Raw genomic sequence first — 25,100 nt, 5'->3', positions numbered from 1 at the left:
TGAAAATGTGCACGTATACTTGTGTTTGTGTTGTGCTTTTGTGTGTTTGCACTAAATTATGAATTGAATGAAGCATCCAATGAAAACAATCTGACGATGACAATGCTGGTGATGATGTTTTCATGGTTCGAGTACGAGCATTCGGGGTGACGTTTGTGGCTTTTTGACCCTCCTGACCAGAGATACACGGGAACGCCATCTCAGGCAGCTGTTTTTTTTCAGCCTCCCCGAGATTGCATCACTCCAAATCCATTTCTGTTTGTCCAATCCACACACGCTTTGAGGATACTGGAGATGATGATGACGATGATGATGATGATGATGAAGAAACCCTTAACAGGATGCTAATGATAATAGTGATGCTAATGACGTTGCCGATCTGGATGGCGCCGGTTTCTGCAGCCGCCGTACTGCATCAGGCTGCGGCGGTGGTCGTCCAGCGTGCTCGCCAGTTGGGAGGTTGCGGGTTCCAAATCCCAGCTTGCTTTGCGTCAAGAAAGGCATTACGGCCAATTGTGACTGGCGACCAGTCCATTGTTTTCCTTGGCGTGTCCCCTTCTGCTATTTCCATTCCAACTGCAGCATGGCCCGTCTGCCTCCGACCACTAGGTGGTGCCGATGCTCCTGTCAACTTGTTTGCTTGTCAACTTTTCAAAGGGTGAGCTGAACTGTGCCGGCTGCTTGTGAAGAGCGAGAACGAATAACATCTCATGATGACCTGTCATCGCATCAGGCACCGGGATTTTTCTCTCCCCTAAAGTCGGGATCGAGAAAATCATTTATGAATATATTTTTGGGTATGAAATAAAATGCAGGAGGGTCTTAACAGAGGTTGCACAGATTCCTGCCGGGGCCCTGATGCGGCGCCATCCCTGCATCGCATCAAGACTTTGTCGACGCCTCCAGCGGGATTGGTCGCTGAGGCGCGTACCCGACGAATAGTCCAGCAAGCAGTCAATGTTTGATAAAAATGCTTTGGCTGCCTCCTCCTCGTCAGATTGGACCCTCTGACTGGCCAGTTCTGGCCCGCAAGCCGTATGTTTGACACAACTAGTTGTTAGTAATGTGTGTGTCTGTGTGTGTGTGTGTGTGTGTGTGATGCGACGTGAACGCCTCACGTAAGCCTGCTGAGTTTGCGCGTTTCTTTGTCCCGTCTGAGGCACACGCATCAGCAGAAACGCACGCACACGCGCGCATTCCTGCCCGTATTTTGTCATTCGAGCCCAATTTTGTTTCTCTGGGTGCAGAATATGCTAATGAGGTGAAGGAACACACACGCACGCACGCACGCCATTCATAAACGTCTATTGTCGTCTACGAGGGTCCAAATCCTTTTATTGTAAGTGAATGAGATCCAAGTGCGAAGTGGATCAGCAGCGCCAAACGCAACGTGTCCTGATTTGAGCGTCGAGTGTGGCAACAAAAGGCGTCAGTTCCAAAGCAAAATGCTGACACGGGGCCTCCGACCCGTGCCCCCCGGAGTGCGGTGTATATAAGCCCCCCATACCCGTCGCCTCGGCAGCCCCGTCAGTGGAACCCTGCGTCACTCAGATCAGCACTTTGCTCGGTAAGAACCGTTTTTGGAGTCCGTGTGTTCTTTGGTCCCGCCGACCTGACCGTTTGCCACGTTTATTCCCACCCAGGAAGAAGATGGCTCAGACCAACCCCCCGCCCACCGGCCCCTGGAAGGTGAGTCCCGCCGACGCCACAGACACGCCAACGGCGACGCCAACGGATTCCCGCAATGAAGCCAGTTGCGTTTGTGTGTGCGCGCGCAGATGACGGTGTACGACCAGGAGCACTTCCAGGGAAAGCGCGTGGAGTTCACGGCCAGCTGCCAGAACATTCTGGAGTGCGGCCTGGACAACATCCGCTCCCTCAAGGTGGAGTGCGGCGCGTACGTATGCTCCTATCCGGGACGACGGGGTGGAACGCGAATGAGGGTTGTCGTGAGTGAGGCGTTTTCCAGAAGCCGGAAACTCATTGTGTCATTTTAGGACCCGATTAGCTCAAACTTGTAACGGACCCCACTTGCCGTAGACGTGAACTCACAAGGTAACGGGACCGAGTACTGACTTACTTGTCGCGTTCCAGCTGGCTGGGCTACGAGCACTCCAGCTTCTGCGGCCAGCAGTTCGTCCTGGAGAAAGGCGACTACCCTCGGTTCGAGGCCTACAGCGGCAGCAACTCGTACCGCATCGAGAGGATGATCTCCTTCAGGCCCATCTGCTGCGCCGTAAGATGCTAACAACGGTAGCGGCGATCTCGCGCCACTTTGGCTCATCTTCTTCTTCTTCTTCTTCTCCGCGTTCAGAATCACAAGGACGCTCGCATGACCATCTACGAGACGGAGAACATGATGGGTCGCCAGTTTGAACTGTCCGACGACTACCCCTCCCTGCAGGCTATGGGCTGGTTGAACAACCAGGTTGGATCCATGCGCATCCAGAGCGGAGCGTAAGTCGCTTACACGCCGCCGCCGCCATTGTTGATTCTTGACTGCATGCTTTTCATGACTTACAGGAACCAACTGGTTTGTCGCCAGTCAACACTATCAGAATTACTCACGACATTGTTGCTACGCACTCATAGCGCTAATTTGTTAGCTGCAGATGTTAGCTTCAGAAGTGAATCTTTTAGCTGCTAATGTCAAACGTTTTAGCATCGAATGCTAATCTGTTTGCGCCTGATGTCCAGCATGTTAGCTGCTGATGCTAACCAGTTCGTTTTTCCTGTTTCTTCTCTGTCAGGTTCGTGTGCTATCAGTATCCGGGCTACAGAGGCCAGCAGTACATCGTGGAGTCGGACTGCCGCGGCGGCGAGTACAAGTCCTTCCGGGAGTTCGGCTCTCACGCTCAGACACCCCAGATCCAGTCCATCAGGAGGATCCAGCACTGAGGTCCTCTTTCGCATTCCTCCCTCCTCTTCCTCCACCTCCATCTCGCCGCCGCCGCCGCCTCGGGTCCCGCCGGTCCAAGTGGCATCCCGGTGGTGCTTCACTGTGGCGCACACAACTTTTGTATTTCGACATGATGAAAGATGTGAGACCTATTTGAACAAGGTGGGCGGCACTTTGTCATCAGTTTCTCTTCATCGTATTTGAATAAAAAGAATAAAGACAAAGAAAAACAACACCAGTGTCATGTCGCTCTTGAATATTTCAGTTCATTGAGTCATACACAACATATATCACCACTCGTGTTCAACACTGGGAGAAAAACAAATCTATAATTGAAATTTTATTAGCTTAATAACATGATGAATGGCGAGAGAGAGAGAGAGAGAGAGAGAGAGAGAGAGAGAGAGAGAGAGAGAGAGAGAGAGAGAGAGAGAGAGAGAGAGAGAGAGAGAGAGAGAGAGAGAGAGAGAGAGAGAGAGAGAGAGAGAGAGAGAGTTCATTACACGCATAGTTCGTTTGTTGCCGCTGGAGGTCACTGTGAGCTATGTGATGGAATTGCGACAGTTGGCGTCTCTTGACGGCAGCGGCGTTAATGGTGATGATGACGTCGTTAACTAACATGGCGGCCTACTGGTGAAGTGAAGGCAGACACAGGCTAAAGTGAGCATTTTCTAGCATTTTTAAGTATAATGTATAATTAATTTGTTCAGTTTCAATCATAACTTAATATTTTTTTTGTTATTGCTGACATTTTGGTTTTTCAATAGAGTAAATTGACAAGTGACTTCCCCACCGGACTAAATGTGAACTTTCCATGTTTTCCTATAGGATTTAAATAACTTCCACTCAAATAAAATGATTGAGAGTGAAAATATTATAATATTCTGTTCACGGGCTTCAAGTGAAGTGAGTCCTCTTGATAGTTTTTGTTGGCGTTAGGACGGGACTTTGAAGCCAATTTGAGTAAAGTACAAGTGGACCCGCTCGAATTTGCGGAAGTTTAGGGACCGAGTTGGTCTGCAAATCGCGAAAATCCGCATAATTGATGCCCATTGGAATGCGTTGGGGTGGTGGGGGGAGTAACAATCGTCAAATCTGCACACACACACACTAAAAACTGATAAACATTCATATACATTTCCGAGTGGGGAAGGGGGGGGGGGGGGAGATCCCCCCCATAATATATATATATATATCGTGAAGCCCTGTTTGTCTTTCCCCACATCACCAGCAGAGGGCCACATTGTGGAAGGGCCTTCTTAATGTTTGCACGTGTAATAGGAAGCTGACCCCCCACTCCCCCAACCGGCTCTCTGGGGGTGTACTTCCCTCTAAGTGCCTCCTCCAGTAAATCCAACCGCAGGACGGCGCACACAAGAGTGTTTACATGTGTGCCCTCCACCTCCTCTCATCCTTACAGACGTCGCAAATGACACCACCGGCACAAGTCCTGATGATGATGATGAATGATGATAATGAGGAAGAGGAGGAAAAGGAGGCGGTGTCAATAAGAGATGCTGTGGGTTCGGCAGCGCTAATCGCTTAAAAGCCTTAATGCAGGAAGTCGGCGGTGGGCGAGGAGGTTTGTCCACTCAGGGGACGCGTTTGTCTCGCTTTTTGGTGGCCGATCGAGTCAAGTAAACACATCACAAAATTCAAGTCATCTTCATGATGATAGAAGAGGGGCTGCAGCTAAACATGATTTGAAGAATATATTCATCTGTCCATTATTCTTGGAAAACTTTTTTTGTTTTAAATCCAGCTCTTAATTGAAAAAACAGACCTGGTTTGAAACGGACAGCGCGGAAAATGAACAAACATAAATTGATGATGACTCACTTCCTGGTTTGAAGCCTGAGAAAGAAGATTTGACATTTTGGGTGTGATCATGTGATTCATCTCCCCAGGAAGACCGGCAGCCGGTGGACGGGCGGATAAAGCAAAACTTCCTGAAGACGCGCCATGCCGCCGTTTCCTTCTTCCCATTGGCCAAATAACCAACAAGGTGAGGGAGGGAGGCCGGATGAGTCGAAAGCATGATCGATTTCTTCTGGTGTGCAGTCAGTAAAGTGCTGCTGGCTTTTCTTCTTCTGCTTGGACTGACAAAGCAACTCAAGCGACAACAATTTGCTCGTCTTCGACTTTTACTGACTTCAACGCATTTCAGTCATTTTGTTGCACACATTTTTTAGCTCATTTTATGATTTAGTATGACTTGTATTATTTATTTACTTCTATTTTTTGACTTATTACTAATTATGTTTGTTAGGGACGTAACAAGCAATATTAAAATTGTCACAATGTTGTCACATTTGTTAAAATTTTAAAAGCAGCACATCTCCATTTAAAAAAAATAAACGTAGCCTTATGAACTACATAGACCATGATGCTTTGCTGAGCGCAGTTTAATCACTGATCTGAATATATGACTGGCTAGCCGAAAGGCCGAGACTTTTGAAGCCGCGAGGCCGCCATCTTGCTCCTCCCAAGAAACGTTTCGCAACATAACGATCCTATACATTTACAGTATCGAAATTGGAGAACATTTGAGACAGCACTTAGTAAAAACAGCATGATTTATGATGTTTTAAATTTGTTAAACATAAATAAGAGGACTGCAGACATTTTACAACTTGCCTTAAATACATGTATAAATTATATGCTTAATGATGTTTACAGGAGGAAACTTGTATATTTTTTATTAAAGAATTATAACTGTAATTCAACAAAAAATGCCTCTGCCAAATCTAATATTGGGGCCTAAGGAACTGAGCGATAAAAGAAAAAGGGGGATACCGTGGAATTTTTATTTTTTTATTTTTTACCTGTTATAAAATAGTGACAAGAAACCCCCCGACACCCGCCCCCGGGCCCTATACTAACTACCTTCGAGCTGTATATGTCTAATCTGTACGTATACCGTGTAGTTTATCTGCTCGCGAGATGGGAGGAGCAAGATGGCCGCCCTGTCGCTTCAACGGTATGAGCTATCGGCTATCCAGTCATATATTCAGATCAGTGAGCTTAATTCAAGATGGCGGCGGCAACGGCCAACCTACTGATATGGATTGTCACTGATGCTATTCTGCACAAAAACACAGTCGCGTGCTTTTTTCTTCTTCATTGTTAATGTTAATTGGCTTATTCTCTTTGACTTCTTTTAAAGCTCATTTTAGTCAAATATTTTATTGATTTAATTTGAATTCTTTTATATGAGTAATTAGTAGTTGTAGACATTCTCTGTGTCTTATGAACTGATTTGTACTAATACTGATGGCGTTTTAGAGATTTGGTTTGACTTCTGTTCTGTTGCTCATTACGTTTGACTTCTGGTTATTTGACTTGATTTGCGTGTGCATGTCGAAGTGATGGATTGGACTGGTTTTATGTCTCCAACCAATCACGTTCCAACGAGCCCGATGAAGCAGCAAACATGCAGTTGTCACACTTTCACTTTGGCCTCTTTTGGCTTTCATGGTCAGTCGTCGCTTCATCACATGGCACGCCCCGGCATCGCCGTGGCAACCGTGCCGTCTGACTTTCTGCAGTTTGCGTTGCCGCCGTCAGCTCTTTCAACCGCAAACTCGTGCTCCAATTTTGAGCTCCGACTTTTTGTCCTTTTTTTGCACTTTGGTAGCCACTCCAGAAACGAAAACGTTGTGCGGATGGCGCACGGGTGTCACATGCTCATTCCAGTTTATTTGGCACATGCAAACAAACGAGCGTGTCAGTCATACAGTAGAAACATACAAAGTACACGTCAACACCAGAAACACGGGCGGGACGCTCCAAAGTCTTTTGGGAAGAACCAAAAAAAGCGCTGCTTCTCTCTGGGGCGGCCATTTTGAAGTGATTGCAGGAATTGAATTTTGATTTTTGTTCCCTGCGAAGCCAGTCGCCACCAGAAGATCTTTGTTGACAACCGGGACTGTGCGACTGCGTGTGCTTGTGTGCGCGCCTCAAGCCCCTCCCTCCTCCAATTCTGACCTTGTCGGTTATTTAAGGGTCAAGCAGTACCAGACCGATGTCGTCATTTTGTCTTCCGTCACATCAGTTCTTCTTCTTCTTCTTCTCCTCGCGTTTGTGCTTTTCCATCTCGTCTTTCTCCTCCCTTGGGCCAAGTTCGGAACCGGTCCAAGGGACCCACGCTCACTGCTGGAGCTCTGCACACACACACACACGCGCGCGCACACACACACGTGTCAATAATGTTACTCGTGAGGCAAAGCTGTGCGCTAGTTTGCAACTGCACAGTATAAAAAAAAAATAATAATAAAAAATAAACTAGCAACATTCTAAAATTGTACTAGTAAGCATGTCACAAGTCATTCTAGTTCGGGTTGATGTCAACAATTTTCTCTCATTAGCAACGTTATTTGACTAGCATGTGGAATTGTCTAATAGTGAGGAGCTTACATAGACCAGAGTTTTGGTGTCGGTGACTATGGAGTGCAATTTGAGCACTAATTTGGTATTCTTGGTATCTAGCGTAAAAAGGTTCCTTTACTTGTTTCTATGTTTTCCAAATGTGGTCTTGTTTTCATCTCGTTCCCTAAATGGATACTAGTGCACCAACAAACCTTCACAGATCAACAAATGTGCACTTTTTCAGCCCCCCCCCAATGCTATGGGAGATGACGGCAGCGATACGGACAAAATGGCGGGAGGCGACTGCGTGCCGTACCGATGGTGAAGACGATGAAGACGATGACGGCCACGCCCAGCAGCATGGCGAGGAGGCTGAGCAGCAGAGACACGCGGCCGTACTTGCGCGCCGCCTCCACGTCGCCGTTGTTCAGCACCGAGCGGGACTGGCCACAAGCCGGGGGTCAGAGGTCAGAGGTCAGTGACAGGCAATACGTACACACAGACTTGTGGGGGGGGGGAAAAAGATTCCCAAGGGAAAGGGAAGGAACTCTTTGACTTCAGTAAAAGTACAAAATGGAGACTTGTTTTTTTTTCTATCGATTATACAAAATACTACGAAGGTCAATATCAATTGACGAACATGATACAACATTAAAAGTTGATATATGAATGAGTTATGTTTCACGTTATGTGACAAATTTCTCATTTTAACGTAAAAAGTGATCAGGTCAACCTTGCGCAATTGCGCAACCGCGAGGAAGCAATTTCCTGTGACGCCGACATGCCAGCGGCGGAGACAGTTTTGTGTCTTCTGAATCAAAAGTTACGAGCTGCACAACTCGCTGCTCTGCGACAATTCGAGTGTTTCCAACGATTTGACATTTCAAAGGAAGAAGACAAAAATGGCAACATTGTGCTCCAACAGTCTCCCCGAGCGTCAGGAGTTGCTTTTTGTTTTGCCCGACGCGGAAGTCAAAGTTCTCGTGTTAAAATGCGGGCCGTTATGACGGTGAAATCAAATAAATGTTGTATTATTACAGTTACACAGCAAACGGATGGATTACTAGTTTTGAAATCAGACGTGAAGGATAATAAAATCAGCAAAATCTCAACATTATTCATGCAACATGACGATGAAAAAATGTTGGTCCAGATTTGATCAAGGATCATGGAAGCCGACGCGCATGATTTGCTTTTTGCGGGCCCCATCAAATGATGTGGTGGGCCGGATCTGGCCCCCGGGCCGCAGGTTTGAAGCTTGCTTAAACAATCCCTCTGCGGTTCGTTGGCAACAAATGAGGGCAAGCACTTTTGCAAACTCATTCTCGAATTGGAATTGAGAGAATTTTGAAGGAACTCTCTCGGTCCATTTGCAAAAAATGTGCCTTTTGGTGGTCGGCTATCTCTCCCAGTTAGGGATTTGGATCCAGTGACACTTTTTTCTTTTTTTTTATACGTCATGCCTTATGAAAAGATCTCATAATTGTTGAAATGCGCCAAGTCAAGAATTGAAAGTTGTGAGCTCACCACGCTGGCGTACCACAGCGCGCACACGTTGAGCGGCACGCCGGGGCAGAGGCAGGAGAGGACGGCCAGCCACAGGTAGCTGGGCGGCGCCGGGCCAGGCGGCCCGGCGGATGACAGGCTGAGGCGGGACGGCGACCTGGGCGCGGCCGCCAGCTGGCCCACCGAGCCGAACTTGAGCGGCGAGCGGTGTCCGTTCTGCTCGCGGTCCAGCGAGCGGACGCTGCCGCGCAGGTCCGGCGAGTCGCGCGCCCCGCCGCCACCGACACCGCCCGCGGCGACGCTCAGCAGCTTCTCGGTGTCGTGGAAGTCTCCGATGCTGGACGGGTCCCTCCGGACCGGAACCGAGCAGCTGTCTGTGTTGACGGCCATGTTGGCGGCCAAAAAGAAAGAAAAAAGAAAGAAAAAGTCTTCCTGGGCGTCTGCAACTTGTAAGGAGGCAAACCTCAGAGGTTCTCCATCCGTGTGATCGGCGGGGAGGTTCTGATGCTCTCATCCAGGTCCACATTGCCCCCCCCACCCCCACCCCACCCGCCCGCAGACATCACTTAAGGCGCGCGTGCACGCCGGGCGCCGCGTAAAAGCTTTCCATTTACGCCGAGGCGAGCAAGGCGCGCGCGTGCCTTGCTGCTGACTCAGATGCGTGTGCGCGTTGCGTCCAGCCCAAAAGTGCAGAGCTCAGTCGAACCGGTACCGCGCTTAATGGACCCTTACCTCCGCCAAGGACCTGGAAGCTGCTATTCCCAGCTCCTACTAACGCGCGCTTTGCCACTAGTAAGGCAATTCGGTGCACTAGCACACAACCACTTTGTCATACTTGAACCGTCTTTTAACTACTAGTGCCACTGTCGCTACTAGTAGGCTACACGCACCTAAGATGGAGATATGGAAAAATGATTTTATTCTTTATTCATATGGAATATCATAGGCTACTAGTACATGTGATGAAATATTGAAACACGAGATGTAAGCTAGTAGTACTTAAATGATAAAGTAGCAGCTAGTACTAGTACATGCAGTCGGTGCAGATGTCAAAGATGACTCGGATATAGCGGTCCTATGCCAAAGTGCTGAGTGCAAAGAGTGTACTAGTAGCATGCTTGGAGCTTTTGATGGCACCTGAGGCAAGAATATGGAAGACGTTCGCTGGCCATATTCGCCACCAAACTCACGTTTCTTAACCTTCCCCATTGGACAGTTCTTTGACGGAACGCGATGAGTTGGTGACGTCATCCCGGTTACACGCGTTGGCTGTGACGTCACGCTGGAGCAGAATTCACGCCCAGAGTCAAGTGAAATTTTCTAATGGCTATTAATGCGTGCAGTCATCAATTATTGAATTCATTATAATGTTCCTAATAGCATCAACCAGGAAACAAGTTCCAAAGGGCTTTTTTTTGCTCTTCAAATTTATTTCAATGGTTTGTATCTCATATATTACATACATCATATTCATATACATTGATTGTACTACAAAGAAATCATTCATATTCACCATGTTATTACACACTGGCAGTTAAAAAAACGAGGCGCACAAACATTCGAGCAATACAGCAGGTTGGCAGCGCCACCAAGTGGCGATACTGAGAAAGTGCACCAGTCTCGGAACCTTTATTTTATATTCAGTTAAAATATTCATTTAAAAAAAAGAACACCTATATTTGTGGTTTCCCAATGTCAAAACAAAAAGCTAGCTTTCAAAGTAACCATCAACAACAGAATACTTCATATCTCAAAAGTAGATCTAATTTTATAGTAAGGTTCAATACAAATATTTTTAGAACAGCAAAGATTAATGTAATGTACTTCAAAGTTAACTGAACCGTACTTAAAATTGTACTAAATAAGCAAGCTACAAGCATCATCCTAATATACTTTCTTGTATTCCATCATTGAAATGTTGGACATGTTTGAGTGATTCTTTTGTGTACCACTAGAGGGAGCCCACATACCACTCGTGGGACTCGCAACATTGTACAATCACCCGCTGAAAACATACCAAGCAAAAAACGTGAAATCCAGTCAAACCGATGATCGAGACGACATTTCAGAGCGCGCGTGCTTGCTTGCTTGCGCTTCCTGCGTGTTCGAGGCCGGAGCTGAGCGGAACAGTTCTTCAGCTGGCAGCTTTAGCTAGCGTCACCAACGTAAAGCTAGCCAGCGAAGAACTGCTCGCGCGCCAGCCGTCGTCGCCGTCGTCGTCGTCGTCGTCGTCGTCGTCTGCGCCACGGCCACCAAAAACGTTCCATCTTCAAGATGAGCCTGCGGGAAGACAAGCCATCGTTGAAAAACGTGGACAACACGCTTCAGAAATGGACACATTCAACTTCCTATAGGAACATTTGAATACATGATCGAGCCCCTGAAAAGGTTGACGGGAGTAGTTTGCAAACTTTTGACACCAAGTAGCCTATTTAACATTTTGAAGCCAGTTTCACACTCCCCCTGTTTTAACATTAACACAGCTGCGCTTAAATGTATCGGGTGTGCATCACACCTTTACCGCTAGATGGCGGCAGCGCACGTCATAACATCAACTCACATTGGTTTCCTAATAGTGTAAGGGCAATACCTGTAGGTGGCGCCCATGAGCCGTTAAGATGCTTTTCCAACCACTATCAGAGGACAGTACATTAGGTACACTTGTGTCTGTGGAAATTACATTGAGAGTGGACCCCCGCGTATTCCCCGCTCACCCTGTTGAAATGTTTTGACTTCGGAATTGTCCCTTCTGCATGAGCAGGCCCGTTTCTGGAATCTGGACCACCCCTTTCTTCTTCTCGGGAACATGACGACGCATCACACTGCGGTCGCGAGACCTGTGGACGACAAGTGGACCCCAAAAGTGTCGGTGCCGCCGCCCGAATGTGCTACTCAAGCAAAAAAGGACGCTCAGGCGGCAGCCAGCGCAATCAAGCAATCAATCAAATGATCGATCGGTCAATCGCAACACATTCACGCCGGCGGCCCACCTTGTTCGGAACCGGTCGCTCGGTCCGAGCAGACGAGTGAGCCGAGCCTTCAAGCGGAATCGCCTCCTCGTCCTTCGTCTTCTTCTTCCGGCAACGGTCGTGTTCCTGACCCACTTTGCGAGCTGCAGACCTTCTCCGCACGCACGCACGCACGCACGCACACTTCCACACCCAAGTCAGCCGGCTTCCCACGCCGGTCAGCTGCCTGCGTGATGACGTCAACAAGCAGGAGTTGTCGACGCACGTCAGCGACGCACAATCCCTGCAGCCACGCCCCCTCCTCGGAACGCGATCCTGTATCAATGTAGCGACTGATCGATTTATTTCCCACTGATAATGAAATCTCGGTGGAAGAGAGACAGTCACATGAACGAGTGGAGGCTCCTTACAGTAACCGTGAAACCGGGAGTAAAACAGACATGAGATGACTCAGCATATGTTGGAGGTCGACGGTTCACTCCTTGTTAGTATATAACAAAGTTTATAAGATAAGGTGATTTTGGTGTGTGGTGCAGTTTAATCGTATGACACAATAATAATTACAGCGAAGTGTCCTGTGTAAATGTTTTGCTGGCAACGTTGTAAATTCATTTGAAAACCCCACAGTAGTGAATCCGAAAATGTCATGTGTGCATTTACATTGTACAAACAAATAATTCTCGTTTCTGTGACTTGGGTATGCCTCCATGTCAGAAGGTTTCGTGTTGAAATGACGTCACGATGAAGCTTTGATGACGCTTTTATTTTTTTGTTCGCACGACAGTCTCCTACCCGAAAGTAAGACCGGAAGTCTAGTATTCATTCGAAGTACACAGTCGATGTCTTCCAAACACAAGCAGATATTGCCGTTAATGTATATTCAACGGCAGTTTGGGTCTCATTCAGTTTTGGAAGTTTCAAACTAAAAATAATAAATAAATAAATAAATAGTAAGACGGCGCTGAGGCTTGTCTTGTGTTGCCATGGCAACGGCATGCGCGGCAAACTTCCGTTAGCCGAAGTGTCCTGCACGTCTTGTACCTTGAGAACACAAACGTTTAACCACAATAAACTCGCTTTAATCGGTACTGAAGAACTCAAAACAACTCGTCCATTTGGTTGTGTGTTTGTCTTTGCCAGGCGGCGTCGAGTGCGGAGAAGCTAGCTTAGCTTGCTAGCATGTCGGAGGAGGACAACCACAAGATGAAGACTTCAAGCAGCTCGGACGACAAAAAGAAGAAGAGGAAGAAAAGGAAAAAGAGAAAGAAAGTTTGCACTTCACACACGCCAACAGAACAACCAGGTAAATGCTAAAACGTGATCAATATCAATTTGTTGCAATGGTGGAGTTGTATTTGTTTTCCAAAGTTGCCCAAATGAAATGTATCTTACAAATTAATCTGTTCTGAGCAATTGCGTAATCGACCTATGTAAATTAATTTCATTCTAAAATTGGTTAATGATTACATTAAAAGATTAAAAGAGGGATCATAAAATAAATTATCCATATTATTACTCAATTCATCTGACATATTTCCCATACACATTTTAAGGGCTTAAATTTAGCGTTTAAAAAAAATAGTATTAAACTCCATTATTATTGCTATAAAAGGAAAGTTTCATTTGCGGTGGTGAAGTTAGCTTTGAGGTTAAAAAAACATTGGCATGACTCCCTCTCGTTGAATTGCTTTTGTTTCATCACTAAACTATACCAAATAATGAATATCAGTTCATTAACAGTAATCACCAAAAAAGATTTTGCAACTTTAATGCTAAATACATTTGATCAGATTTGATTCATGCAGCCACACTATGCGTTGTGCTTATGACCAACGAACATGTTTTGCTTCAAGAGATGAATTCAGTCATCAGTCAGTGAGTTGACAGAAAGTTAAGACTGCGTTCACACCGCAGAGCATGACGTACAATTTGGATCTTTTTATATAGTGGTTGACATTACAAAAACAAATGTGACCTCTAATGTGACCGGAATGCGTTTGTGGAGTGACACGCATGCACACAAAACGCAACGTCTGTCAAGTAAATCTGGTCCGTGTTTTGAAAATCTTAGTGCTGTAAGTTTTGGCCAACGGGGTGTGGCGGGAAACATAAACGTAGCCTGAGTCAACCCCGGCGAATCCTTCATGAATCCTTGTCCACCCTCTAGTTGAGCCCATCTCGGCAGTCAAGCTCTCCGACGCCATCCAGGTGACCCCGGTGCCTCGAGCTCAAACATCCAAACGGCGAGTGATGTGCAAGAAGGGCAAGGATCCCCCGAAAGAGACCCAGCTCGCCATCGCCTCAGACAGCAACCCCAAAGAGCCGGACCCGGCCCCGGTGCCGACGCCGACACTGCCGACACCGCCAATACCGCCGACGCCGACACCACCAACACTGCCGATACCGACACCACCAACACCGCCGCCACCGCCACCACCGCAGACACCGACACCACCCACACCTTCGCCGACTCCGCCGGATGTGCAGGTGAGGGAGTGTCTGAGGTGGGAGGGGGTCTTGCAGGACGCACGGGCGGAGGAGGAGCGGCTGGAGGCTTACCGAACCAACAGGAGGCGCCGTTACGTGGCCCAGCGAGACGCTCATTTGGCGGACCCCCTCTGCCTGGACACGCTCGCCTCTTTTGAGCCACGGAAGGACAAACACGCCCAACAAGTTTTCAAGGTCGACATACAACCGACAGACGGACGCTAACGACGTGCGTCCGCGTGCATCTGATGATTGTTGTGTTGACGAACGATGACACGATAGAAGGACAACCTTGTGATTAATATCTATGAATTATTGATGATGATTTGAGTACATTCCTCTTTGGCGTTTGCACTTTGCGTCGGGCAGCAGCACGCGCTCGCTTCTGCTTCGCCGCTCGTAGTGCGGACACGACCTCAGGTGCTCCGACATGGACGGAATGTCTCGGAATTTCCAGGCGTCCACGGCCGAGAAGCTGCTGCCAAAGTGCCACACCTGCGCAGACGCACGCAAACCACGCGTTTGGATTTCTGTGGAGGTGGAATCATCCTGACAATTCTGGACCTTGTCGGGATAAACACAGAATAGTGAAGAAACTTTTGGACACAGCTTTCTTTGATTGATCTGATTTTATGTCTAAAAGATCCAAAATGGTGCAGCCAAAAGAATAACTAGGTAATGTTACTTCTTGACTCATTCACTGGCAGCCATTTTCACCGAAGCAACCCCCTTCGCTCCCGGCTGTTTGACTGGATTTGGACTCATTTTGCAAGGCCCACAGAATATTGTGTTCTATTGCTATAAAAACATGGAAGCTACAAAAAAAAGCTTAGAGTCTCTTCTTTTATCAGGAAAAAAAGTATATTTGTATCTGTTTCCGTTTTGCAGCAATTAGCATTAGAATATAGCCAAGTTTCATCATTAGTCACGAATCTGTTTAAAACACTGTAAAAAGAGCTTGTTGCAACATGGCCTTGGCTGCCACCTGCTGGACGTCATTTTTGTAATAACTACCGTTGCTTTAAGCGACCTCTTCAGGTCAGAGGCTGCATCAAAGCCTTCTGTATGCTCTCGCAGGAGGAAAAAACGTATAAATATGTTTTTGGGACCGAGGCAATGTTTAAAATAGAAAGTTTTTATATGTTTTTGGCAGCAAATGAGTTAATGAATATGCACAAAAGTCCACTCAATAAACGATACATTTAGTTATCTGTATATCACTAACCTGTAATCTCCAAATGTTTACCATTGCTTGCTAAACCATAAGTGTCAAACCCCAGTCCTGGAGGGGCGGAGTCCTGCAGGTTTTGGATGTTCCCCTTCTCCAACACAGCTGATATATGATCATCTCACCAGCAAGCTCTGCATAAGCCTGATAAACGGTCCTGTTGATTGGAATCAGCTGTGTTGGATGAGGGAAACCTCTCACACCTGCAGGACTGTTGCGACCTTTGACCTATAGCTTTGAATTGAGTAATAGGACGGCCACATCTCGAATATTTACATTTCTCGACGCCACACCTCCCTCACTCACATTTTACACCTGCGTTCAACCCCGAACGTCTGAAGTCCACCCAACTCTCCTGGTTCATTTCGTTTAGATTGCTTCCGAATTCGGAAGCACGTGGACTCGACTGAGCCGTTCTTGCCCTCACCTTGCGCTCAGCACTCCAATGGACCTGGCGTCCAGGGAGGGCCGTCCTCTCCCAGCGCAGCGAGACCATCCCTCGCGTGGGCAGCAACGTTGAGCAAACCTGCCGCATGACGCGAGACGCCAGAGCCAGCTGGGACAGCGACAGAGCGTCCAGGAACGTCGCCACGTGACACAGGAGCTCGAAGGGCAGCGAGCTCAGAGCGTCGAAGGACGGCGCGCAGCTTTCGGCGGTTGGGACAGCGGGACGGAGCAGGAAGCAGCCCGGGTCCTCCCTTCGAGCGATAAAAGCGAATTCAGTGCAGCCAATTGCGTGGCAAGCAAACGATGTCCCACACGAGCACAGGACGGCTGATCTTACGTGAAGACCACCTCGGCCTGGTGCGTGGACGGCGTGAACCTGGTCTGGCTGAAGGTGCAGCCCAAGTATGCCAGCGGACATCGGTGCTGGAACCATCCGTCGATGCTCATCTGGATGTCACTGTGCACGTTCCTGCATCAAAAAGTCAAACTGCTCACTAAAAGCAATCCTGTCAACATTTGAAAGGGAAGTCAGCCTTAAACATTTCTTGACAATAATGTCACGAGTGTAAACATGACATTCGGATTAATATTACATTTGTGGAATATGAATTATGAAGCAAAATCCGGCCGTTTTGAATCCATCTCAGGGGCCGGCCATTTTGTCTCAGGTAACAACCAATCACAGCTCAGCTTCAGAAAACAAGCTGAGCTGTGATTGGTCGTTGCCTGAGCCCGAAGCAACTGTGATGCCATTTTCACTCGACAGCAAGTGGCAAAATGGCCGCCTTCTGATATTGATAAAAACGGCTGCATTTTGCTGCTTAACTCGTATTTCACCAACACAACGGGGCACATGCCACGGAGGAGGCGGGACTTCCGACATCCGGGTTTCACACATCAGCGCTGTCCCAGTACTTGCGCTTCCGTCTTTATGCCCCTCGGTTGCGCGTTCCCATCGACGGGTGCGAGTGTGTCGTGTGTCTGTCTCCGTTGAGCGCGGGGGGGGGGGGGCGAGTGTTGGAAACGCTGCTAATGTGTGAAACCCGGAAGTCGAAGTCCGTGGCATCTACCCATATTAATCACAATACCGTATTTAGATTACTGTAGTGGGGCTGCATAGAACACATTATTGTCAAGACTTTTTATTTTTTTTTGAGGGGGGGGGGGGGCGAAGGGTGACTTCCCCTTTTAAGACAATGCAGCCACGTGACGTCAACGAGGATGCTTTACAGAAGATGGATGGATGAGTTCATGTAAATATTGACGTCACGTGTGCATGACCAACTTGTAATGCGCGGCGTATTCGCGCCGGCGCACGGCGCGTCCGCACACGGCGGTGAAGGCAGAGCTGGCTTTGTGGTGGCGGCTGCTGACGCTCTCCAGCTGCAGCTGCAGGTGAAGCTCCGCCCCCCGGCCGGCCGTCACGTCCGCCAGGGACGCGGCGCTCGCGAAAGGCGCCGACAGGAAATGGAAAGTCTGCGTGCCCTCGTCCTGCAGGAGGCCGTCGGTGCAAAGCGTCTCAGCGATCAGGTGACCTCGCTGCTCCTTCTCCAGAGAGAGCAGCAGCGACGCCTGAGGACCGAAAATCGTGTCGTCATCTTCATCACCGTCATCATGTCAAGTTGCCTGACCTGAACCTCGTCCCAGACGGGCAAGTCATGCGGCGCCCCCTGCAGGTCCGAGGTGTCCACGGCCTTGGTGTCCCTCTTGTAGAATCCCGGGTTGCGGATGCGACTCTGCTTGGCCGAGAAGCTGCTCGGAACCTTGAAGGTCCTCACGGCCACGATCTTCATGGGCTCCAAGTGGCCGTACTGGAAAGCCTTCTTTTCGGCCGGCGGGGGCCACAAGGGGGCGACCTCGCAGGTGTCCGCTGAAAACGTGGCCCCGCCCGGCTCCTTGGGCTCGCCGGGCGTCTGCTTCTGGCCCCTCCCCGCCTCCCTGCAGCCGCCCACGGCCATGCTGAACATGCTCTCCCAGGCGCTGAAGTTCTGCAACCGAGCTTCACTCACCTCCAGAGGCTTCCTGGCCAGAGCCTCGCGCTCCAGCTCACTTAGCTCCTCCTCCTCCTCCTCTTCTTCTTCTTCTTCTTCTTCATCATCTTCTTCTTCTTCCTTCTCTGTAGTAACGTTGACTTGAAAAGGGCTAAAAGACTCCCAGATCTTCGCTGCGGCCTTCTCCTCCCAGATGGCCTTCCTCTTCTCCTGCTTCTTCTTCTCCTCCTCCTTCCTCTTCCTCTCCTCCTCCTCTTCCTCCTCTCCAGCAGACCGGGTCAGTTCTGGGAAAAGCTTCTTCATCTTCAGCGAGCGGAACAAGCGCTCTTGATCCTTCAACGCCAGGGCCAGGTCCAGGTTCCGGCACGCTCCCGCCTCGCATTCACTCATCAGGTTGCGGTGCAGGTCAGGACTCGGGTATGAGTGGGCGTTGTTAGCGGGCCAACGGTTCCACTCCACGCAGCAGACCACCGCGCTGGCGGGGCACGCCCGCAGGTGGGCGGCCAGCTGGTTGCGGGACAGTCGGGCGGGGCAGCCGTAGGCGGCGTTGAGGCAGGGCACGCGGGCGCTGGGGCACAGCAGCAGGTGGTCCTCCTCTTTACACAAGTGGAAGAGGGCCCCGCAGTGCAGGCGGCATGCCACCAGGGCGCAGCACTCGCCGGCCTCCACCCGAGCGCCGCAGCGTCTGTTGTAGCAGGTCCTGCAGTGGGTATGCTGACACACACACACACACACACACACACGTACTTATATAATTGTGAGGACATCCATAGACATAATGCATTTCCTAGCCCCTCCCCCTAACCCCAACCATCAAAAATGATTGCCTACCCCCATTCCTTACCCTAACAGCAACCATAACCCAATTCAAACCTAAACTCTAAAACCAAGTCTTGAGTCTCAAAAAGAGGTCTTGAATTGTGAGGACCGGCCAAAATGTCCTCACTTCACAAAATTATTGGTCCTCACAATGTAGTATGTACAAGTACACACGCACACACATCCTGTCAATCATGCACCAGCCAAGCAGGAAGTTTCTAATGTTTGTTGTTTTGGTAGGTTAGAGCATCCGCCATATTGGATGTGTCATGTCTGTCACCTCAACTAATGCAAGTCAATGGACTGAACTTGACAAAGTGACAACCTACAAAGTAAATGGCCCTCATTGCTTCACATTCTGATTTGGGAAGCAGACAAGAACCGAAACAACAAAGTTTGACTCAATGTGACATCAAGTAGTTGCCATTTTGGGCTTTCACTAAGTCAACAGATTTGCTTTTATGAATGTTTACAGCTACCAGTGAATCCTCTATGGCCGCAACGTACCATTCTGCGCCACGGACTTCTATATGATGGACTTGCCTCTTGTGGCTGCAAGCCGTCGCTCAAGAGCAGCCATCTTACGTTGCCGCTCTTACAACTTATGTTTTTGTTGAATACACATCGCCAGGATCCCCGTATGAAGTCATGCAAGGCTCTCAAAGAACCAACCATTCAGAGTCTGTTATCTTCGTATGGTGAATCATGACTTGCAGAAATCAATGGTTTCAAGTTAAGCTGAGTGAGTGGCAACGCAAGATGGCCGCCGGGGGCGACTGCACTTCTCGCTACAGTGAGTAGGTGGCATTTTTAGTCCCGTCATATAAAAGGCCACGGCATCGACGTTGATGTCTACTCACCATTGGTACTGGTGGACCTGACAAGTTCCGATCCGGTCCCGGCTGCCGACGACGGCGGCGCCTCACACATGCGGCGGGCGCTTGTGTGAGGCGCAGGAAAACGCGTCTTGTGTTTCCTTCAAGCGTCGCCGGCGGGAGTCAAGTTGTTCAAGTTAAAATTAGCAGAGCCAAACAAACTCCTCCCTCCCTTTCCAAACAGCTGCCAAACACTCATGGCAGATGTCAGTCTGACCTCACACCTGCGCCGACCTTCACCGACCTTCACGTTTTCCTCACCTGTAATCTGAGATTCTCATGCAAGCGCTCAACATCAACAAGTGCCACATGAAAGAAATGGTCGGCAGCGTCTCAACAAGTAAGGCAAAACCTGCCTGTGAGCACCTGCGGAACATTTCACGGGCGTCACACGCCATCTCTATTTTTAACACGCACACACAAACGCACCAACACACTCACCGTGCTGGACTTGACAAGCCAGACTGAAAAAAAACGTTTGTGTGTTCGCAGGACTTGCAAAGTGTCCGTGTAGGAGTTGCGCAATGGTGAGTACGTCTGTTGTGTAAAAGTCTTGTCGTTTTAGAATGCGGAATTGTCATAATGTCATAAAGTGTCAGAGTGTGTAAATGTGCCATTGTGTGTAGGCCAATTGTGTGTGTTAATGTGTTTATTGTTTAATGTTAACAAACGTTATGTTGTCGCGTGGTTTTGCTGTGTTCGATTTTTTGCTCATACAGCATTTTGTTGTTCATGTTTCTCGTTGTGGTATTTGACTACTTTGACTTTGACGTTTGGTTGAGTTTTGGAAAAGGTTTTACTTTGCAGTGGTCACAAGTCGCTGGTCACCATGACGACACTTCAACATTTCTTGACAATAATATGTTATATGTGACCTCACTAGTCTAAACATGACATTCCGATTCTGATTAATATTACATTTGTGAAATATGAGTTATGAAGCAAAATCCAGCTGTTTTGAGCCATCTCAGGGGGCGGCCATTTTGCCATTTTGCTGTCGACTGAAGATGACATCACAGTTGCTGAGGGCTCGGGCAACTGTGATGTCATCTTCACTTGACAGCAAGTGGCAAAATGGTCGCCTTCTGATATTGATAAAATAATGCAAAATAATAATGAATAATTTATATAATATAATTTATAATATAAATATAATTTATAATTTATTAATAATTAATAATAATAAAATAATTTTGCTGCTTAACTCATATTCCACTAAGACAATATGAACTAAAACACTATATTTAGACTCGTGGGGCTGCATAGAACATATTGTCACACATTTTTGGGCGGGTCGACTTCGACTTTAAATCGCGAAATGACTCAACCTCTCACTGCGCTTCCTCCTCTCAGAGTGCGCGCCGCGTCTCCAGCAGGGGGCGTCAGCACGCCCACTGCGAGTCCTGCTACAGCGGGCGCTGCCGGGCGCGGGCAGAAGCGGGTGTGTGCTGCGCCCTGGTGGCATGCCACCTGCATTGCGGGGCGCGCTTTCACCCGTGCAAAGGGGAGGGGCATCTGCTACTGTGCCCCAACGCTCGAGTGCCCTGCCTCAACGCCGCCTACGGCTGCCCCGCCCTGCTGCCCCGCGCGCGGCTGGCCTCCCACTTGCGGACGTGCCCCGCCAGCGTGGTGGTCTGCGTCGCTGAGTGGAACCGTTGGCCTGAGGAACGCATGTGCCTGCGGCGGGACAGCCCAGGAGAGGAGGAGGAGGAGGAGGAGGAGGATGATGATGAAGGTCACCCAGAGGCTCTGGATGTGGCCCTGGCGCGCGTGGACCAGGAGAAGCTCTTCGCTCGCCTCAGGATGGACAGGCTCTACCCAGAGATGATGCAACAGCAAGAAGAAGAGAAGGAGACACGGGAGGAACACCTGAGGGACACCGCACGACAACAACAACAACAACGCAAAGGTCCAGGTAGGAACATTTCCTTACTTGATGTTCTCAAAATTCTTTTTCTGATTTCCCTCACAGGGTTCCACACAAGCAGGCCAGAAGACAACAACCCTCGTGAAGCTGCTGTCACCATGGCGACGGTCCACGCTGCTGCCAAAAAGCCTTCGCCGCCAAACGAGGACAAGCCGAAGATGAGCGAGGCCGCGTCGGGCCCTGAGAAAGCCGAGGCCAAGCGGAACGACCCGGAAGCCGGCAGCGAGAATACCGAAGGCGGTCCGAGGGGCGTCGAGAAGAAAGCCGGACTGGAAGGCGGCGCCGAAGGTGCGAGCTCCCCCCCGCCGTTGGGCGTGAGCAAGGCGGGTCTGGCGCCATGGCAGGATGGGGTTCTGGAGCGTCTGGGCCAGGAGCTGAGCCCTCAAGAGTACAACATGTACCTGGTCCATCACGGCCGCATGCTGCTGGCCTTCGGACACCTCCAGGCCTGCACGCCCCGGGACAAAGATTTTGTCTACGGCAGTCTGGATCCCATTCCCGTGCAGACCCTGCACTCCTTCAAGGTCGCCCACAAACAGTCCACGCACGCTCCACTTTGAAATGTGAACTGTGGCTTGAAACTGTTCGTGCGCAGGTTCCCACCAGCTACCGGTACCGCAGCCGCGCGCAACTTTACGACGCGGGCGTTCGCGCACCGAGCCAGCATCGCGGCGTGGACACGTCCGACCTGCCCGTCGGCCCGGACCGCTTGTACGACGACGAAGTTCTGGACACGTTGCTGGGCTACGCCGAGAAAGAGGCTAGAGGACACAAGGTCACTGCGCATATTCTCAAAATACAGAACCGTTTTTTTGGGCTTCAAAAATCTGCTGGAAAATTTCAATCACGTTTATACGAGCCGGTCGGCTGGTGCCGAATCGTCAAGTTTTCATTGATGGTTGTTGGCAAATCTTCAGGGGTCACTGAAGGACGTTCCGATACGAGACCTCATTTCGACCTTGCATGCCGGACAGATGGGCAAAACTCATTTGCAAAGATTTGCCGTTTTGGTCCTTGTGTGTGGCAAAGTTGGATGATTCGCCGTAAAACAGCAAATCCAACAAGTTTTGGGAAATTCGTCCATTAAAGCCAGATTGACTTTGACATTGAAATTTGGTGGACACGTCCATCATGACGAGACCCACAAAAAAAGTCTCAAGGAGTCATGCCGGAAAGGCTTCTGATTGGCTCAAGTGCTTTTACAGTTACAGCTCACAGCGCCACCTTTTTGAGTGATCGTGATTTTCGATTCCAGATCAGCGAGTGGAAAGCGACGGACGGTCTGTACGTGGACGTGGGAACGCAAACGCACCGGTTCCGCTCCGCGCCGTTCAAACGGGGCAGCACCTTGGCGGAGGTCACCGGGGCCCGGAGCCAAAAGCGTCTCCACCTGACTTTGCAGGGCGAGAGCGCGAGCGGCCGGCACAACCGCGCGTGCTGCGCCTTCAACTTCCTGTGCGGTCACAGCTTCCTGCGCCGGGAGTATGCGGCGCACGTCAGGTGACCGCTGCACTATTTTTACGTCCTAAACCTGACACCCGCGCACACGTGACTCTCGGATGTGGACGAGAAGGCGCTGAGTTGACTTACCTTGGGCTTGGGTGTGACCTCAGGAACGTCCACTGCGACATTCAGTCGGGTCTGAGCGGCTGGTTCGAGCAACGCTGCCCCCTGGCGTACCTTGGCTGCACCTACACCTGGAGGAGGTTCCGACCCGCCGGCTACACGCCCGCCGCCACCGTCACATACCAGTGAGATCGTATTCCACTCTTAAAAACAGTTGGGTCGAAAATAACCCAACGATGGGTCAGAAATGGACCGATCCTCGACTTTTTCAATTTGACCCAAACTTTGAGTCAAGAAATTGGTCTTTTAGTGTGAAACAACTCATAAATATTGGTCAGATCCTCAAGGGTTAAAAAAAAAAAAAGAGGGTAATTTTGTATTAAAAAAACAAAAAAACAAAGTTGGGTCAAATTGACCCATAAAGTGGATCGGTCCATTTTTGACCCACAATTGGATTACTTTTGACTCCTGACAATATTCCACTGCAAGATTTGAAACTTGAAACATTTCATGATAAAATGTTATTTCTCTGTCTCGACAAATTATATTGGCTACGATGTCAAACTTTTGACAGCAAAGAAGCGCCTTAAAAAAATGCATATTGAGCAACATGAAAGAAATGCAGCATGCCCTGCGATTGGCTGGCGACAAGTTTGGGGGCGGGTCTAGTTCTAAAGGATGTTCCCTTCTCATTATTAGTTGGTATGAAATGTTGTGCCTGGTTTCCCCCTCCCGCTTCCTTGGGCAGTCAACATCTGAGCTCGTTCAGTTTGCGGCCATCCGAGGACGCCCGTCCGGCGGCGCCGCCGCGCTCCGACACCTTCGACGCCCTGAGCTCGCTGCCCTTCGAGCTCCTGTGTCACTTGGCGTCCTTCCTGGACGCTCTGTCGCTGTCGCAGCTGGCTCTGGCGTCTCGCCTCATGCGGCAGGTTTGCGCCACGTTGCTGCCCACGCGAGGGATGGTCTCGCTGCGCTGGCAGAGGACGGCCCGTCCCGGAAGGACGGTCCGATGGACGTCCGAGCCGGTCAGGACCATCATTCCTTCTTTCCATTGACTATGTGGCATTGAAAAGTCTGCTTTTGTCACCGTTTTGGTTCCTCAATTTTTTTTATCCCGTTGCAGGTATGGCAGTTCAGTCCGGCCTTGTCGTCGGTGTCATCGTGGCGGATGAGCGACGCCTCGGCCATGTCAGACCACCTCAAAGTTTGTCCCTTTTACGAGACCTCCCTGCCTGACGGGCCCGTCGCCCTCGTTGGCGCCATGCGGGAAGAGATCCGTCTCGAGACGCCCAGTCTGGTCCAACGTTTCGCAGCTGTGAGCCAATGAGACGGAGACGCGTACTGGCCCTTTAATTAATTGCAACTTATCAACTTTCTTTTCTGAGCCCCGCAAAAAACCTGCTTTGGAAAGCATGCAAGCTTTCAGCATCAACATCTTTCGGACTCGTTGCAATTTCATTTAGAAGAGTTGGAATTTTCATTGACTTCAATGTAATGTAAAAAAAAAAAAGTGTGCTATTTATTTTGACGGCTGAATTTTCGCAAAATGTCTGCAGCTGAATTGTCAATACTCCGCTTGAGGTTCTTTTGTCTTGTCTAATTCTACGTTGAAGTACCTGCAACATAATTTTGCCGAGTCTTGAACAGAAATGACGACTCGTTGGAATCAAATATTGTATAAAATTGTATTGGGCGTTACGTATTGAAAAAAATGTATCAAACTTTTCATTTCGCGGAGATAAAAAGTGCACTAAATTCCAAAATTGTGATTTTAGGTAGTCGAGTCATGTTTGGAATCATTTATTGACTCATTCCTGACTCTCCGGTCACTACCAGCTTGTTTTGAAATCACTTTCGAGGTCCATGATATCAAAATCTAATCAATGACCCAAATGGACTTGAATGCAACTTTTTCCAAACCGGGTGTGATGAACCTCATTAAATGAGACCGAATAGTACATTTTCACAATTTGGTTTGCTTTGTTTTGGCATTCAAAGTTAAAAAAAATAATAATTGG

General features: G+C 49.1%; 5 protein-coding genes across 12 annotated transcripts; 3 read left to right on the top strand and 2 right to left on the bottom strand.

Moving 5' to 3' along the window:
* The first annotated feature begins 1,444 nt into the window (after positions 1-1,444).
* On the top strand, positions 1,445-3,132 carry LOC147161185 (beta-crystallin A1-like). The gene is made up of 6 exons (XM_086098707.1): positions 1,445-1,567; positions 1,644-1,689; positions 1,779-1,897; positions 2,095-2,236; positions 2,315-2,457; positions 2,751-3,132. The coding sequence occupies exons 2-6, from the start codon at positions 1,651-1,653 to the stop codon at positions 2,896-2,898; spliced, it is 591 nt and encodes a 196-aa protein (XP_085954833.1). The 5' UTR covers positions 1,445-1,567; positions 1,644-1,650; the 3' UTR covers positions 2,899-3,132.
* A 339-nt stretch (positions 3,133-3,471) lies between these two features.
* On the top strand, positions 3,472-15,444 carry LOC147161183 (uncharacterized). 4 transcript variants are annotated; one of them, XM_086098071.1, is made up of 6 exons: positions 3,472-3,559; positions 4,807-4,904; positions 7,512-7,741; positions 11,535-12,226; positions 12,883-13,045; positions 13,910-15,444. In XM_086098071.1, exons 5-6 carry the CDS (start codon positions 12,922-12,924, stop codon positions 14,452-14,454), a joined length of 669 nt encoding a protein of 222 aa, XP_085954197.1. In that variant the 5' UTR covers positions 3,472-3,559; positions 4,807-4,904; positions 7,512-7,741; positions 11,535-12,226; positions 12,883-12,921; the 3' UTR covers positions 14,455-15,444. The 4 variants fall into 4 exon arrangements, with proteins under 4 accessions (XP_085954197.1, XP_085954196.1, XP_085954198.1 ...); XM_086098070.1 differs by lacking the exon at positions 11,535-12,226; XM_086098072.1 differs by lacking the exon at positions 11,535-12,226 and having other exon boundaries at positions 3,540-3,559; positions 4,811-4,904.
* Positions 6,684-9,248, bottom strand: LOC147161184 (trafficking regulator of GLUT4 1-like). The gene is made up of 3 exons (XM_086098075.1): positions 8,795-9,248; positions 7,584-7,710; positions 6,684-7,062 (listed from the first exon to the last, which is right to left on the bottom strand). Exons 1-3 carry the CDS (start codon positions 9,161-9,163, stop codon positions 7,049-7,051), a joined length of 510 nt encoding a protein of 169 aa, XP_085954201.1. The 5' UTR covers positions 9,164-9,248; the 3' UTR covers positions 6,684-7,048.
* Positions 12,512-20,554, bottom strand: LOC147161182 (F-box only protein 40-like). Of its 3 annotated transcripts, none has more exons than XM_086098065.1 (6): positions 19,575-20,554; positions 17,536-18,609; positions 17,190-17,476; positions 16,242-16,373; positions 15,885-16,155; positions 12,512-14,793 (listed from the first exon to the last, which is right to left on the bottom strand). In XM_086098065.1, the coding sequence occupies exons 1-6, from the start codon at positions 19,575-19,577 to the stop codon at positions 14,542-14,544; spliced, it is 2,019 nt and encodes a 672-aa protein (XP_085954191.1). In that variant the 5' UTR covers positions 19,578-20,554; the 3' UTR covers positions 12,512-14,541. The 3 variants fall into 3 exon arrangements, with proteins under 3 accessions (XP_085954191.1, XP_085954192.1, XP_085954193.1); XM_086098066.1 differs by having other exon boundaries at positions 12,512-14,724; XM_086098067.1 differs by having other exon boundaries at positions 17,190-17,395.
* On the top strand, positions 19,773-24,825 carry LOC147161181 (F-box only protein 40-like). 3 transcript variants are annotated; one of them, XM_086098064.1, is made up of 9 exons: positions 19,773-19,929; positions 20,082-20,116; positions 20,943-21,498; positions 21,562-22,040; positions 22,112-22,291; positions 22,772-23,016; positions 23,130-23,267; positions 23,831-24,107; positions 24,206-24,825. In XM_086098064.1, exons 1-9 carry the CDS (start codon positions 19,869-19,871, stop codon positions 24,407-24,409), a joined length of 2,175 nt encoding a protein of 724 aa, XP_085954190.1. In that variant the 5' UTR covers positions 19,773-19,868; the 3' UTR covers positions 24,410-24,825. The 3 variants fall into 3 exon arrangements, with proteins under 3 accessions (XP_085954190.1, XP_085954189.1, XP_085954187.1); XM_086098063.1 differs by having other exon boundaries at positions 20,943-21,504; XM_086098061.1 differs by having other exon boundaries at positions 20,943-22,040.
* Positions 24,826-25,100: the final 275 nt, after the last annotated feature.

Source organism: Leptonotus elevatus, chromosome 16 (genome assembly GCF_054856555.1).
Source record: "Leptonotus elevatus isolate MCC_2025b chromosome 16, RoL_Lele_1.0, whole genome shotgun sequence".
Taxonomy (NCBI): Eukaryota; Metazoa; Chordata; class Actinopteri; order Syngnathiformes; family Syngnathidae; genus Leptonotus; species Leptonotus elevatus.
This window is presented reverse-complemented; position numbering and strand designations above follow the sequence as displayed.